This window comes from Pezoporus wallicus, unplaced genomic scaffold (assembly GCF_028554395.1).
Source record: "Pezoporus wallicus isolate ANWC-B61680 ecotype Strahan unplaced genomic scaffold, APGP_CSIRO_Pwel_v1 contig_7339, whole genome shotgun sequence".
Classification (NCBI taxonomy): Eukaryota; Metazoa; Chordata; class Aves; order Psittaciformes; family Psittacidae; genus Pezoporus; species Pezoporus wallicus.
This window is the reverse complement of record NW_026636333.1, coordinates 2,242,840-2,259,832: the sequence shown is the minus strand read 5'-3', so window position 1 is coordinate 2,259,832 and position 16,993 is coordinate 2,242,840. Positions and strand designations below refer to the sequence as shown.

Genomic DNA, 16,993 nt, shown 5'->3' with positions numbered 1-16,993 from the left:
TTTCTTTCAGGAATCTGACCTGAACACAGCAGATCTGGGGGAAGGAGGACAAAGAAGAAAACTGTGGGTGGTACCCACCTCACTACCCCTTACTCACACTCTTCCAGGGGGTACTTTGCCTCCTGCTGAGAGCAGCTCCTGGAGTGCTCTCAGTGTCAGATGGGCTGAAAATTGCAGCCATTTGGATTCACTTCACCAGCCTTCCAACCAGGACCTGTCTCAGAAGAGAGAAGACAGGATGGGCAACCAAAGCCAGGACCCCTTATTAATTTAAACCCCTTTCTTTTTTCTCCTCCTTTTCAATCCTTTATGTGGAAGTCAGAGCCCTTAGACAGGGCAAAACTCCCCTCTGTGGATGAGGCCAACGGAGCTGTAAATATGATCCACAATGTGCATCTGAACAAACGTATCTCTGGGGAAAAGAAAGTAAAACCAACTAAAAGCGATCCTTAAGAAGTATGCTTTCAGGTTTTCATAAGTCATGCACCTCTTCTACTTGGAGAAGATTAAATAACTTTTCTTTTTAGGCAGTGATTTAAAAATAAATGGCTAAATTATAGTTAGCGCCAAAATTAAAAAAGCAATGAGTCCTCTTATGGCTTTGATCTCCCTTGTGAAGGGTAAAAGTAGAAGAGTATTGCCACAATTAAAAAAAATATATGTATATATTCAACACTGACAAACATACTATTTCTTCCTTTGCTTGTGACAGTGGGTCTTTGCAGTACTTATTAAGGAACTCAAGCATGTTTGGATACCAGCAAGGTGGAGCAGAGACCCTGCTGCTTCTTTCAACTCTTCATCAATTTCTTGACACAACTCCTCGAGTGCTTTGTTGCTAGGCTGACTTTCCTCAGAGGTATCTACACAAGGTTGGGATGCATAGCCGCTGTCTCCAAGAGGATCATCTTCATAGTCAACGTCTGTATCCACTTCGCTGTGAAACCCTTCGCTGCCATCACTTCCATCGTGGCTGGTCTCGGAGATAAATTCATACACCTCATCAAGGGAGGACAAGGAAGACACGCTGGACCTAGATGCGCAGCGCTGGGAGCCCATGCTGCTGGCACTGTAGTTGTGATCCTCTTTCGGATCGATATTGGTGGCTGCAGAATCATTTCCCTGCAAATTTATGGAACTGGGAGGATTGAACGCGCTGCCGTAACTCCTCTTCTTAGGTGTCTTCAGAGGCTGAGGCTTCTCACCTGTCAAAAACAAGATTTGTCAGTAAGCAAATACTCCACTGAGATCACCTGCAAAATCCCAGACTGGTTTGGGTTGGAAGGGACCTGAAAGCTCATCCAGTTCCAACCCCCTGCCACAGGCAGGGACACCTTCCACTAGAGCAGGTTTCTCCAGGCCCCATTCAACCTGGCCTTGAACACTGCCAGGGATGGGGCAGCCACAGCTTCTCTGGGCAACCTGTGCCAGGGCCTCACCACCCTCACAGGGAAGAATTTCTGCCTTATATCTAACCTAAATCTCTCCTGTTTTTTGATCCCATTACCCTTTGTCCTGTTGCTACAGTCCCTGATGAAGAGCCCCTCTCCAGTACCCTTGAAGGCGCCCTTCAGACATTGGTAGGCTGATAGGAGCACACTCTGGCTGGCTGCAAAGTAAACTCAATGTGAGCATTTAAGAGTCATAACATCTTGTGCTCATTTACTGTTATCCGTGAAGGACAACAGCCTTCAGCTAATCACAGCTAAGAGCTGGAGAAACAGAGAAGTTAACTAAGAAACTCTGCTTCCCATCTAGCACAAAGAGGGCAGGGAAGAACTCTGCTGAAAAAAAAACACCCAAGATTAAATGTGGGGGGAAGAGAAGGTGGTTCTGTAAAACGCTAATAAGAGAAAGAATAATCAACCCAGAATTGCTTCTCAAATAGACCATACTTGTTTCCTGCAACATCTAGCTTCTGGGTATAAAGAAAAGCAAAGTAAAATGGCTTATGCTTACAGTCCAACATCCCTTGTTGAATGGAAGTATTTAACAGCATCATTGCAGTAGCAGCATCAATATCAGATTCTGTGAAAGAGAAGCAGCAAAACATTAGATCTTTGGTAAGCCTGACAAAATGAGGCCCCTAGAACATATAAAGAACATATAGCTATATATACTGGCCTACAGTAAAGGGCAGGGCTGGGAGAATGCATGAATTCAGACAGAGCATGACACTCGTACAGTGCAATACCATTATAGAACAGCCTCACATCTTATCTATGATATCAGATGCTGAATTCTCACACTGCACTTACCAAAGCTGAAGCCAAGAATCATTAATTAGGCATTCATATGATGATGCTGTTGCTATACTTACCAACAAGTGGCTTTTTGTTGGTACCAATTGAGAGAGAAAGATTACGCATATGGCACAGAAAAGCATCTCAGCAGCTTCTTACCCTGGTTATGTGAATATGCAAGGCTGAGAACAAACGTGCCCGTTAATGCAGCACTAATTCAGCACACCTCTCTCCTTCGGCAGTAATCTGCACACTAACAAGTCATATGGAAGAAATGGAGAAGACAAGGAGGGAAGGGGGCACTGAACTACTTCATCTAGAAAGCTCGGGGATCTAAATAATACATAGGCGCTTCAAAAGGTTTAGGTGAACTGCAGCACTTTTAGCTATGGTAACAAGCGTTGCTGAGGAACGCCATCCTTTGCCACCCAGATTGCTTACATCTCAAAAAGGGCACCTTAAGGACATTATGACAGAGTGACATTTCTAGCTAGAATCAGGTGAAGAGGAAAAGAAACAAGCACACCTTTCTCTCTCGTTTCAGGACACACTCATGCTCTTTAAAAAAAGAGGAAATCCAAGGTCTTCCTTCCCTGACATCCAGCTATGGATCACAGAATCCCAGACTGGTTTGGGTTGGAAGGGTCCTTAAAGCTCATCCAGTTCCAACCCCCTGCCACAGGCAGGGACACCTTCCACTAGACCAGGTTGCTCCAAGCCCTGTCCAACCTGGCCTTGAACACTGCCAGGGATGGGGCAGCCACAGCTTCTCTGGGTACCCTGTGCCAGCGCCTCAGCACTCTCATAATGAAGAAATTTCTTCCTGATATTCAATCTAAATTTCCCCTCTGTCAGTTTAAAGCCATTCCCCCTTGTCCTGTCCCTACAGGCCCTTATCGGTCCCTTTAGGCACCGGGAGCAGAGCAGAGGTGCTCCAGCCCTCAGAACATCTCTGTGGGCTCCTCGGAACTTGCTTAAGCAGGTCTGTGTCCCTCCAGGAGGAATACATATGGTACACTAACCAGGAAAAAGGGGAGCAATGAGACAGTGAGCTCTCACAGGAGCCTTGGTGTCTCAGAGCAAAACATTATGTCCAAGGTGTACGTAAGTACGTATTTCTCCCTTGTTTCGCTCTCTCTCATTTTAAAACCAGCATACTTTAAGGTCTATCCCACTGCACGCACAAGGCTGGGGTTTCTTCCTGTTGTGTCAATACTGTTTCTGGCAATAGAGCCCCTGAATTTCCAAGTCATATGTATCCAGACGACAAAAAGAAATGAAAACGCAAGCATAAGGAATTACTTTCCTCCACCACTACCATAACCAGAAAGTGAAATATTCCTATTCCTTACTTGCTATCACCGACATTTGGTTTTAACATCTGATGTTGGTATATAAGCACCACCTTGTTAAAATGACAAGCAATCAGAGGCATGAATGCAACACAGAATTACTACCTGTGGAGAACACTGCTGCATCTTAGTATCCCCAAAGAATGAGGAAAGACACTTCTGCAGTGACTCCTCAGCAGTACTCTGCGTCACTATTAATGTGCTTTGGCTGCATTTCTGACTGTTCTCCTCAACAGAGCAGTATTTCCCAAACTTATGTCTCCCCAGGAGAATGGCTGAGGAACCACTTTATTCCAAGGACTTCTTTCATTTGCACAGCAGCAGCCCTATGTGACCCCAGGAACATTACTGGCTTGCCTCCAATGCCAGGGAGATGCTGAACAGGTTCACCCAGCTGAAGAAGTTAAATGAGAGCAGATGTATGTCATTATTTTGGCACCTGCAGTGTAGCAAATTGGAACAGTTAGCATCAGACTGGCAATCTCCAAACCTGTCAGAGGACACACCAGCAAAATCATTAAGAGGAGGGGGATTTCTTGTATCCCCTAACAAGTCATTATCCCATTCTGCTCATTGCTTGTCAGGCCACACCTGGAACGCTGTTGAGTTTTGGTCCCCGCTATACCATATAAGAAGATGTGGACAGACTGGGGAGGGTCCAGAGAAAGGCCACAAAGATGACAAGAGGACTGGGAAGCTGTGTGAGGCCAGGCTGAGAGAGCTGGGTTTGTTCAGCCTGTACAAGAGAAGGCTCAGGGCAGCCCTTATCACCATTTGCCAGTATTTAAAGGGTGGCTACAAAGAAGATGGAGACTCCCTTTTTACAAGGAGTCACATGGAAAAGAGCAGGGGTGATGAGCACAGGTTACTCTGGGGGAGATTCCAATTGAATGCAAGAGGAAAATTTTTCACAGCCATCAGAGTGGTCTCCCCAGGGAAGTGGTGAATTCCCCAACATTGGACACTTCTCGGATTTGGCTGGACAGGGTGCTGGAACATCTGGTCTATGTCATGCTTTGCCTAGAAAGGTTGGACCAGATGTTCCTTGAAGTCCCTTCCAACCTGGAATTGTATGATTCTGTGATTCTGATCCCTGGGAATCCCAGACCTAGCAGCTCTGCAGAAGCCAGCCAGCCAGGGATGCTTCCTTGCCACCTGGGTACCACCATAAAACGTCTGTCTGGATGCATGGGAATTATCATCTGTGGACCAGGCAGCTTCTTGGTCTCTAAAAATACTTGCCTTTGCTGCCTAACCAATGGTTTTGGATCGAGGCCAAAAACTAAAAACAACCTTGCTAGCCTACTGTGCTAGCAAAAGCAGAGCGCTGGATGTCTGCTGTGCTGCTCAAGTCCTTCTTCATCAGGGGCCTTTCATTAACCCCTTGAAAGGGCTTTAACAATGCTCCTCTATGAGAAATTAACTTATGCTCACTTTTTCTTGGAATCAGCCCTTTAAAAACTGAGCCAAATTCACAGCACTTTAAAAAAAACTCAGTATTATTTTTGACAAGAACAAGCTTTCAATGTATTAAGCTTTAGTAGCGAAGTGCAAGACCTGGGCTGAACAGGCTTCTTCAAAAGAAATGCTGTGATTCCCAGCATGCTGACTAGCATATGTACCTGGTACCAAAGCCCATAAAGGTACATATGGGAAAATGAAGTAACCATCTCCCGTTCAAGAGCTGTTGTTGCTTCCATTTGCATTTGATTGCCAATGAAAAACAGATTTCCATCTTAAATTCACTTTTTGGGTTTTAAATCTGAATCTGGCTGGCTGTTTTTCCTCATGGAAAGCAAACGTAGAAACCCCTAGGCCAGACCCATGGCCAAGTTCTTGACTCTAACGCTCATTAAAACCTGTCAGAGCTCCTGCCATGGCCAGAAAAGATTACTCATCCATGGTAATATACTGAGCATGACTCGGTCAGATCCAATCTTTCTCCACCAATTTTTGGTGACTACGGTTAAACTAACATTTATATTACATAAAAGCTTTTGGATGTGGACATGACTTGGTTTCTCCTCCACCTACTTCATTACTAATACAGGAAACACAGAGGGTTACAAACTTGGTTGAGGGGCAGTACTGCATGCAGCCTACAGTATCAAGACCTGCATTTGGAGTATATATATGTTAAACCCATCCTATTCTTCTCTCCCAAGAGTTAAAATGAACATTTTACAATTTTTAAGGTGACACCTTCAACTAAACAGACAACATGAGGCTATTCTATTCTCCGGGTTAATATCCAGAACTCAGGTCTTCCTGCTTAATTGCACTGGCAATGACACTAGCTTGTACCCATCTTCTTGGCAAGGGAGTGAAAAGGACCACACAGCTATGAAATACTCGTCTGAAGTGTACTCATTATTCCCATCATGCTCTCCCGCCCACTTTTATCAAACAAACAATTTCAAGGGACTTTTCTGTGGCCACGTCCCACCAGTTACATACATTAAAAGTGGCTGCTTTTTGTTCTTGGTACCCAATAGAACTAGTGTAAAGATGTGCAGCTTTCAGATTTGTTTTCTACTGAAATATTCATTCTTTAAGCAGGTCGTATTTGGGAGTGATGGGCCTGCTAAATACCTTGCTGGCAGAGCAAGACAGCTCCTACTACATGTTAAATTCATCTGAGGGATTTCAACTGAACATACAGGTGGCTAAGAAGGATGCATTCTACTACATCATAATCTAGCAGACCCTTTGGAGCAGGTCCATAAGCTGGGCTTCAGCACACACTTGTGACTAAAGCCAGGGGAGCAAAGCAAATGAAAATGAAATGTTTACCTTTGAGAGATCGGCCGTGATTCTGCTGAAGGACTGAAGTTAGGTAGTGAGGGGACACTGACCTACTGAAGAGAAATGCAACAGGTCAAAGGCGAGCCCTGATTAGCCAAATGATTTCTACAACGTACAGTAGTCACAATAATATGATCATAGAGAGGTAAACACAAAACCAACCCAATCACCACAGTTTGGTGGGCAAGCAATTGCTATTGCCCTTAGTAGATGGTCTGACACATTGGTGGATGGTTTACGGAGCACTGTAAGCCATCAGCAGCATTTGCAAAACACCTCCAACCACACACACTAAACAAAAGCCTGGTGGGCAAGAGATACTAACTTCAACAGAGTTTATGTACCTGCTTAAAGACTGGATTTTAAACAGTGATTTTTACTAAGTAAAACCTCCATGTGAACAAGACATTAGCTTATGCAGTGATGCTTAGAGCCCAGGAGCAACAGAACAGTTAAGGACCAGTTGTGTCCACCTGCTCTTTGAAATGGTAGTGGGAGATTAACAAGAACAAAAGGTAGTGTCATGCCAAAAGCTGGGGAAGAGCCAAAAAAAAACCCCTTCAAACCAAGATATCTGCTCAGTTTTAAGTTATCTGAACCTGGGCTGCTTTGGCGACGCTGTCTGCTTTGTTGTCTTAGGAGATCTTACTTTGCCTGGTAAAGTACCACTTAATACCTTACAGCATAAAGGTCAAGTTAAAACTTTCACATGGCTTTCTGCTGCACACCCAGTCCTAATTATTCAGTTCATTATAAATACAGTTTAGAAACGTTTAGAAACGAATACAACAGGAATAGTAGACAACTCTTAACACTGTGTGAAACACAGCAATGTGCATCTTTTACAGCATTGCTGGAAGAGTTCAAAGGGTAATGGGCAGAATTTTCAAGCCCAACCTGTAACAGCAACCTCACAGGATTAATGGGGTGATTTCTATCATTAAGGCGTGTTCACCTTTCATATTTATCATATTTAGGCAGCTCTATTTTCCAAAATAAGGCACAGCCACAAATCTCCACCCCCAAAAACATCACAAAGTTGCTAAATGCTTCATATTTCTTTTAACTTCTCTAGATCATTAATTAAAACCCCAAAACGGCGACTTCATTTTTCTAAAATACATTTATTTAACTAAAATCTTCATTCTTTAAGTTGAATTTTGAATAAAATATTTTTCACCGGTTGCTGGCTGCTGCTGTGGCTGCACGCATCTCAACAGCCCTGAGAGCAGCTACTCCACACAGCTGTAAATGAGGGATGCCCAACTTGCCATCATGTTATCCAAACTCAGCTGGCCAATGGTAACAGCTCCAAAGGTTGGCATAGTGCAGGAGGAAAAGAAATGAAGCAAGGTGGCTTGGAATACATCATCTGAGCTATGGAAGGAGCCCTGGCAGCACAGCAGCCTGCCTGGCACTGGTAACTAAAGCTACTGAAAAGGAGAGTCACATTTAAGCATCTCCCAGTGTGGCAACCAAAGGGAAAAAGGGCAGCTGAATGTGAATATGTGCAAAACTTGTGTTTTCTTGAAGGAGTGCAAAGGGAACAGATCCAAAAATGGGGAAAAAATTAAAATAATAATAATAAAAAAACAAAAGCCACAAGGAAAGCAATGGGCACACCCCACCGTGGCTGGCTTTGCCACCTGCAGGTAGATTGTACAAAGAGATGCTAAACATCTTCATCCCTTTTTCTGATCTCAGATCCTCCAAGAATCATATCCACACAGAGCTTTCTTAGAGAAAATTAATGCTTAGTATTAAGGCAAGCTATGCATATGCATAAGGTATTAGGAAGATGAGGACCCTGCCTGTCCCCAGAGCCAAGGGATATTATACAGTAGTATTAGAACACAGGGGCCTTGCATGGACTTGTTGAACGAGCTGTGTGGAAATAAAACACATCAGTGAAGCCAGTCACCTATGATCATACACATTTCAGTGTAACTAGACACAGATTCCAGTTTTGGAAAGCTTCTACTCAAAGTAACACCTTTCATTTTACCCTAGAATCCCACTGAATGACAGGCATAGCCCCCCAGCACACTGTAATTATGAACACTACACAGAGCCCTCCCACAACAAGACACAGTCGAATTCAAGCATCAGCCTATAGATGAATTTGGACAGTCCTTCCAGCCTCTCTCCAGCTGCAACTCTGGGCTTCCTCTTTCTCTTTTCACACACAAGTCGGCCTCTTGAGGCCCCCCCCCCCCAAAAAAAAAAAATTAGTCCAAGGATTTTTGAACATGGAAGGGAAAAAGATAAATCTGTTTTCCTGAAAGTCTTACGAATGGTTGTATTATTATTATTAAAGGCAAATAAACCAGCTTTCATTAGGGAGTTTTGTATCTTACTTTGTTGTCCTTGTAAATAAAAGCACTGCAGTGGGAATGTTGCCATGTGGCTTCACTAGGACCAGGATTTCCTTGTAATTGTGATAGTTGGCAAGTGGGACTAGTCCTTCAGTGAAGGAAAAAAAGTGGTACCGGAAACAACAGCTTCAGATTGAAGTCCTGATCTTGCAAGTACTTCAGCATTTGGGTAACATCTCTCCTCCCCTACACCTAATTTCAGTATGTTGCTTTCCTACAAGCAAGGTAAATCTTAACTTCAGTGCTTGTATCATTGGACTAATCTTGGAGAGGTTGAGGCTCTGAATGACCTGCCCTGCAGTAGGCTGTCTGTCCTGATCCTCTGCTCCTCTGTCTGGACAGACGGCATTCCAGAGGTCCCTTCCCATCTGTATTATTCTTTGAATCTGGAAGTTTTACCATGTTAACATGGACACGGTGTTAAAGCTTTCAAGGACCAAAACCTTCACTCAAGTTGTACCAAAAACCAGAAGTTCATGCCCTTACAGAGAAACATTAAAGCCTGTAAAAGCATTATCATCATTATCGGGGTCCAATTACAGTAGCTTCAATAATCTTTGTTCCCATAAAAAGCCTTACAACACCACCAGCCATCTCTTACTTTCCAATTTTACTATTTCTTAATGCTTAAGTGCTTCAGGGTTATTTTAGTAATGCTCTCATTCCCACTGAAAACAGGATACTCCTGCTTGGCTCTTTCAAACCCAACATGACCCTTTTACAGCTCAAGATGGCTGGAAGGTCAGAGACCACTGTTTCATCTTGTAGGTTACAAGCCCAACTGGAAAAAGCCCATGCCACACAAATCTTCAGCTACTGCCAGACAGATAAGGGTTGCACTGGGGTGCCAGCTCCCGGGGTCAGTGACCTGTTGGACCCTTATAAATCTCTGCTCAATGTTATCAGTTTTACATCCTGCTCCTGTAATCCTAGGTCCTCCTGTTTGTTAAGGAAACTCCTCGCAATAAGGTTAAGGCACAGGGTGATGTTCAGAGACCGTAATTATCTCTTATCTCACCCAAATTCTTTGCTAAACTAGATAAACTGGCCACATGCCTACCTAAGAACTGAGCTCACCATCAGCGATGCATTCCTCTCTGCTTTCTGTCCTTCTCCTCTTCCTCTCTGTCTCACCCCATAGGCTAACCCAGCTGCAGTTCTTCTTCCTCTACTGAGGATGTTCACTTCAAATTCCCCAGAACCTATTGCCTAATCTTAACATGTGCTGGGTGAGGAAGTCTCGCAGGCTCCACTTCCGAGCGTGTTTATGGTAAAGGCTGTTCTTCCCATCCCTGCTGCAAAATGCTTTTAACAGCCTCCAAGAAAAACACACCTTTCTCAGACCAACCTCTCTAAGCACTTCAGATTGTGGAAAAGTTGTTTTCTACGACAGTATCTAACATACGCATTTTATATCCAGGTGAGTGACTTAAAGGAGAAAGACCCACACTTCCTTCTAAGCTAGCAGCACCAGGCACCCTACATCAGTCCTGGTGAACTATGTTTGAAGGAGGATTTTGCTCCAGTTCCTGCCACAGCCTGCCCTCCAGAGACACGGGATCACCAATAAGCACCCACCACAGCCCTGACCTCCTTCTCTTAAACTCTCCCACAGTCATGAAGGTGACTTGGACACGAACCCCAGATCTGCTACCTGGGAAGCCTGAGCTCGTTACATCTCCTCAGCTCTTCTAGCCAGTCTCACCTAAGCCCCACTCAAATCCTTCTCTTGGGTGGCAGCCGGTAACACCACATCAACATCTCCATGGGCATTTCCTCTCTATCATAACCACCACACACCTTACTCAGATGAGAAAATTCACCTACCTTGGGGGTGATGCTGGCGGCGTGTAAAATGCAAGCGCTGAGGGAAAAGGCTGCTTTTTCAGTGCTTGGACAAGATTAGGTTTATATTCCGGGTCAACGCACCATAATGACCCTTTTCCATTCACCTGCAAGAAAGAAATACTGCAAATTAGAAGAGCCAGGGGCCAGGCTGTTACAGTCATTTCTAATGTGACATTCCCAAGAGGCAATGATGTTGGCATCCAGCACCGTACAGATGATATGCATCATCCTCAGGCAGCTCCATTGCCTGCGTGGGAAGGGGACACTCCCTGTGTGAGTGTGTGGTCCCAAGACCCTCATTATATGGTATGGAAGCACCCATCTTGCAGCTTGGGATAGCAGCTCCAAAGCTCCATTCCCTTTCATGTTTGTCCACTGAAAGCTGTAAACCTTGTTTTAACGCTTGGTAAATACAGCTGTGAGTTTAAGGATCTGTCCAGGCACCAGTGAATTGATCAGCAGTCTTCCAATTAAGAGGTTTCTAAGGAACCAAAGCACCCTTCCCTTTACTTACATAAGTATACATACTCATTTAACTTTACACAATCCTGTAACAGCACGTTGCCAAACGCCTGGCTAAAAACCTAATGAACGTATTTTGATGCACCTAACAATGCAAGCACCACTGTGCTAGTTATTCTTGCTATTAAATATGATATGCCAATAGTTAAGCACCATTTTATGGATGGTCAGTGAAACAAGACTAAAAAGGACCCACACAGCACATAAATCCACAGTCCTGTTAAGTCACAGGGCTTTTACTGAAAAGAGGAAATATTTTGCTATACATAGTGAAAAATCAAACCAGGGAGGGCTCCAGCTGAGCAAGAGACAATTTTAGTTGAAGCTACTGCCTTTCATAAAGATCTCTGAGCTGCAGCATCTCTCTGTTATTGATTTTTTTAACCTGAATCTTTCTTAATACCCATCTTTTCATGCTAAAACTGAACACAGCCCGCAAGATACCTATCAAGAAGCTTACCTTTAATTAAACAGCCATGATGGCTGGCAGGATGATTTAGCCAGCTAGGTACTAACAGGGGGTATCCTCCCAAACGCTCCATCCATCATCTCAACGACAGACTAACATCCTTTATCTCTTTCCCCAGCAACCCAACCCCTAATGCTGGGGGTTGCTATTTTTCTCCCTTTGGTAGCTTTGAAGCTACCACAGGTTTTATCTGCCAGTTCAGGCAAGCACTTCCACTTGACACCTAATGCTGTTCAGCTGGGCCTGCAGCCAGAATGGAGTTAGTTTCCCTCTTTCGTCTTCCCAGCCAGGTATTCCCACCAGTTTGCTGCCCTGACAACACAACACAAGGATTTTGGGTGGGTATTGCAACAGCAAGCTGAAGCCAGACAGACACTCAGTCCAGTGCAAGAGGCAATAAACAGGGTGACGTCTTCTTTGAGTAGTCAGACTGGGTTAAGTATACTCCTTTGGGAAGTTATATTGGGTTAAGCATAATGTGAAATCACACTTTCACCCACCATTATTTGCACTAAAAGCAGACGTTAAACAAAAGAGGTGGTGATGCCCATGGGGCTGCTTGTATGCATCGTCTCACTCACATTGGCTGCCTTAGCAAAGATGCACAGTGGCAATCCATGACAGGTCTTGCTAGTGTCACACTTCAGGGGAAAGCCATGCACAGCTGGAGCTGAAAACCCCATAGAACACAGATACATCCAGCTTGAAAAGAGCCCAGAGGTCTAACCACAGCAACAAAACAGACTCTGCCATTTCTCCTACCAAAGACCAAGTCTACTATGACCTAAAATGCTAAACTGCCGGTGGAGGTTACCATTTCACATCAACAGCGGGGCAGCTGTTGAAGCACCCAGCTTCAGCCCTGCACAGTGGTTGTGGTTCCATCAGGTATGGGCTGTTGAGCTGGGTACTGGAAAATACTGTGTGTACGCATGGAGGTCTGTTGTACACCCACCAAGAGGTTTATCAGATCATAGACACTGTTCTCCTATCTCTACAGGCTTATGGATGGGACCTGCTCATTGCCTGAATACCTGAACAGCCACACAGGTTGTCTAGCACCATGTCTTGTCAAAAAAAAGGACATACCTACCAAGAAAAAGAAAGGGAGATCTGTTGAAGATACTCAAGCCCTGTCTCCCCCAACCTCCTGGAGGAAACAGTAGCAGGGCCACATCCATATGAGCAGCAGCATGCCAAATTGATGCTTGACGCGGATGCTGCTCCTGCCTCCTAACACCTTTTCTCCCCAGTGGTACTGATTAGTAAAAAAATCCCCAAACCCACAATTGTAAAATCAAATCTAGCAAGGAGCAGGGAGGCTCCTCAGGGCTTCCTACTCCAAACCACTTTTCACTTCAAATCTGCGTATCAGACACTGCTCCTTCAAAAAGAGCAATGTCCCCCTGCAGACCTCTCTCCCCCCAATCCCAAGGTTACGTGACAGTGCTTCAGATGCATTAGCTGTATCTTCTGAGGATTGCTCAGAATCACAATCACATCAAATTGAGCCTGTAATCACAGCTCCACGTCTTCAGGGGCACCAAGGCCACAGCAGGTATACTGGAAGGCAAGCAGGTGTCCCAGGCACTGGCTCCAGCATCATCCCCTTGCTGTTCATCAACTCCAGCTCCCAGCCACCATTACCAGAGAATCACTGGAAATCTCCTGTTGGGATGACTGCAGGCATGAGCTCAACTGTAACTTTAGTAAGAAAGGGTATTTCAGCTCTATCAACCAGGGTAAACTTTGACAAACCACTTAGGTACAGCAGCATCACAACACGTGCTTACAGAAAGGGCAGTGTATATTTTAGCAGAGATGTGACATACATACATCCTGTTTCCAAAACATGAGAAGTTCTTCCTCTTGACTGCAGTGCTGTCTCATATGGGAGAGTGCACTGGACTAGGCTGCCCAGAGCCACATCCAGTCTGGCCCTGAATGTCTCCAGGGATGGCGCATCCAGCCCCTCTCTGGGCAAAAGGATTTCATAGCCAATGGCTAGCAACAATACCCATGGAGGCATCAGAAAGCATCCTCATCCTGCCCTGGGATGTGGGGGACAGACCCTCCCCTCCTGTCAGACACAGTCTTCGAATATGAGAGCCCAGATTTGTTTGAAAGGCTTTAAAGCCCTTCTCACCCAAAATAAACCATGCTCCTCTGACGCAACATGTCATGAGCCTCCCTGCTTACACAGGCGCTTGGGACACAATTAAGATGCCATTAACAAAGAAAAAAACGGAAGAAAATACAAAATTATCCTGCCCTCTGAGCAAAGCACCCGGAGGCATGGCTGTAACCATGGCTAGCACACGTGCCAGGCAACACCATCTGCAAAACGAGCTTAGACGCTACCGCTGCTTGCTCCAAGGTGACAACTGAGGCAGGTCTGAGCGTTCCCATCATCTCCCATGGAGTCTACATATATTGCTGTGCCCCAAAGACTTGTTTTGCGGGAAGAATTTGGAGCAGTGCTCTCATCTGGTCCTTTCTAAAGCAGGGCAGAGGATCGAGACTTAACCACTGTTTGCTGGAAATGGGGAAGCTTCAGCAAGCTTTCAGGAGAGGCTTTCTGCGGTGGGTGTTTTTGGTGAATGCAGTTTCTGTTCTTAAGAATTAGAGAGCTGCAGAGTGTCTGGAGCCCTGGGAAAAAGCTGACAGAGCACATCAGCATCACCTTACTGGTAGTGATGGTAGCTATTCTGCATTGTGCTTTTCCTACTAGAGATGTTGCATCCAGCAGCAAGCCATCCTCGGAGCCCAGCAATACTGGTGAGGGTGAGCAGAGGACCTGGCAGTCTCAAGCTCCTCCAATCACCTGCCAAGACATGAGGTTTTGATGGTAACTCCTAAACCTTGAGTGTTTCTAGGCTGGAAAGAGCTGAGCTTTAAGTGGCAGGTTCACAGACAGCAGGAACATACACCAATAAAGGAGATTTTCCTTGCTTAATTCTTCTGAAACTCTTGTCTCCCTTCCTGGATGGAGCCACACAGACCTTTAATGGCACTTTTGCCACCTGTGTTGGCTGCTCAGATCCACGTCATTCACACATGCACAGTCTGCAGCTACTCCATTACAGCACCTGTGGCCACATTAAAAGCCCATCCCAACACGCAGCAGGACTTGGCTATGGGAGAGTCAGTGAACTTGCCATACAGCAGCAGAAAGTCCTTTTTCCCAAGCAAAGCTGCTTCTTGGGAAAACAACACCCTAACAATTTAATGTAGGAGCAGGGATACTGAAAATCATAGAATCATAGATGCTTTGGAAGGGACCTTAAAGCTCATCCAGTTCCAACCCCCTGCCACAGGCAGGGTCACCTTCCACTAGACCAGGTTGCTCCAAGCCCCGTCCAACCTGGCCTTGAACACTGCCAAGAATGGGGCATCCAGTCCTACCAGTACAAGGCAATCCTCCCCCATGCCCACTCAGCTCCAGGACCTCTGTCTACAGTGAGAGGCTGTCAAGCACGCCAGGCATTGCACACACTTCTGATAACAAGCCTGCCACCACTCAGGCTGACCTCCGAGCAGACGCGTCCGGGATTTGTTTGTTGACTTCTGGTATGTGGTTTGTTGGTTTATTCAAGTCAGAGCCAGCTCTTTGAGAAATGGGATGGGAAATGACAGAGGGAAAAGGAAGTCACCAGTAAAACTGTAATGGTCAGAAGAAGAAAGAACTTGTACAGGGAAGGGTATCCTTGAATTTAAGGAGTGAAGCTTGTGTCTGCACCACGCAGAGACACACACTGTTGTGTTATGACAGAGGTTAAAGCAATACAGTACATTAGATGCAAGAATTAAGACTGTTATTGTGGTAAGTGTAAAGGAAGATCACAGATGAAAGAGTTTAACATTCAAGGCAGCCATTACATTGAGGAACACTCGGCCACGTTCATACAGTGTGCCTGCAAGCAAGGGTGCCTTGCTGAAGGCCACATATGCACCCAAATGGGCATCACCAATGCTTCCCTGCTTGGCATCCCACAATCTCTTCTGCTCGCCAGTGCAATTGTAGCCACGGCCATGCTGGAAAAGCATGGAAGGAGGAACACACACTGATACTTAAGCCTTGGAAAATAGAGCACCAGTTTAAGAAGCTTCAGCAAAAAGACATCCCAAGATGCCTGAAATTTAAGGCAGGGTACTGCAAGCTAACAAAATCATAAGTGAAAACAAGGTCCTTTGCAATAGCATGTTAGCCAGACCACTTCTAGCTCTACCCAGGCCAGCACTAAATACAAAACCCAACTGACTTCTGTCATCCTGTGATTTGTCAGAGTGGCATTTCCAAACCATCTCCAGCTGCAAATAAAGCGTTACAGGACGTAGAGGGGGGGAAAAACCAAATCAAACCAAACCGAAAGTCCTCAAGAACAGAGTCTTCTCCATTCCCCCTGAATTTCAGACCTGCCCCACCTCCCTCCCGTCAGGTCTCACCTTGCCATGGCCTCTCTCCACCTTTCGGAAACACTTGTTCAAGGAGAGGTTGTGTCGGACCGAGTTCTTCCAGCCGGTGGGTGCCGTGGCGAAGTAGGGGAAGCGCTCCAGGATCCAGCTGTAGATCTCTTTGACTGGCAAGCTCTTGTTGGGAGAATGCTCGATCGCCATGTAAATGAGAAGGCTGAAAGAGTAGGGGGGTTTGGAAGTGGAGGATTTCTTTTCAGGGTTCTGGTAGCAGGACGGTGAGAAGGATGGCACGCTGTCACCCTCAATGTCATATAAAGGACTAACGATCGGAAGACCCTCGCTCCCGAGGCTGAAGTTTGTTAGCAGGTTAGTACTTTCATGCAGCCAGTTCAAGTTTGTGAGCTCGTCGTCTGCTGAATCTCTGTCCACCACGGTGGCCTTTGGCCTGCCGGCATCGCCTGCATCAGGCAAGCTTCCCATGCCATGACACTGCCGTAGTCCTGCAGCTCTTTCTGCTCCGGGTGTTTCAGCTTTCTTATCCGGAGTCATTCCAGTGACTGGACCCATTTAGCTTTATTGGTCTGCAACAAAAGAGATGGTCAGAAATCAATGCAAACCTTCAAAACTGCCTTCAGTGGAAGCCCACCAAACCCAAATGCAGGGCTGTAGCATAGAATCACAGAGAGTTTGGGTTGGAAGGGACCTTAAAGCTCATCCAGTTCCAACCCCCTGCCATGGGCAGGGACACCTTCCACTAGACCAGGTTGCTCCAAGCCCCTGTGTCCAACCTGGCCTTGAACACTGCCAGGGATGGGGCAGCCACAGCTTCTCTGGGCACCCTGTGCCAGTGCCTCGCCACCCTCAAAGGGAAGAATTTCCTCCTAAAGTCTCATCTCAGTCTCCCCTCTGTCAGGTTAAAGCCATTCCCCCTTGTCCTGTCCCTACAGGCCCTTGTCAAAAGTC

The 16,993-nt window shown here is 45.7% G+C and overlaps 1 protein-coding gene across 2 annotated transcripts; it reads right to left on the bottom strand.

The window, feature by feature from the left end:
• Positions 1–247: 247 nt before the first annotated feature.
• Positions 248–16,616, bottom strand: FOXN2 (forkhead box N2). 2 transcript variants are annotated; one of them, XM_057400084.1, is made up of 5 exons: positions 16,061–16,616; positions 10,603–10,727; positions 6,389–6,453; positions 1,960–2,028; positions 248–1,205 (listed from the first exon to the last, which is right to left on the bottom strand). In XM_057400084.1, exons 1-5 carry the CDS (start codon positions 16,595–16,597, stop codon positions 688–690), a joined length of 1,314 nt encoding a protein of 437 aa, XP_057256067.1. In that variant the 5' UTR covers positions 16,598–16,616; the 3' UTR covers positions 248–687. The 2 variants fall into 2 exon arrangements, with proteins under 2 accessions (XP_057256067.1, XP_057256068.1); XM_057400085.1 differs by having other exon boundaries at positions 6,389–6,450.
• Between the last annotated feature and the right edge of the window lie 377 nt (positions 16,617–16,993).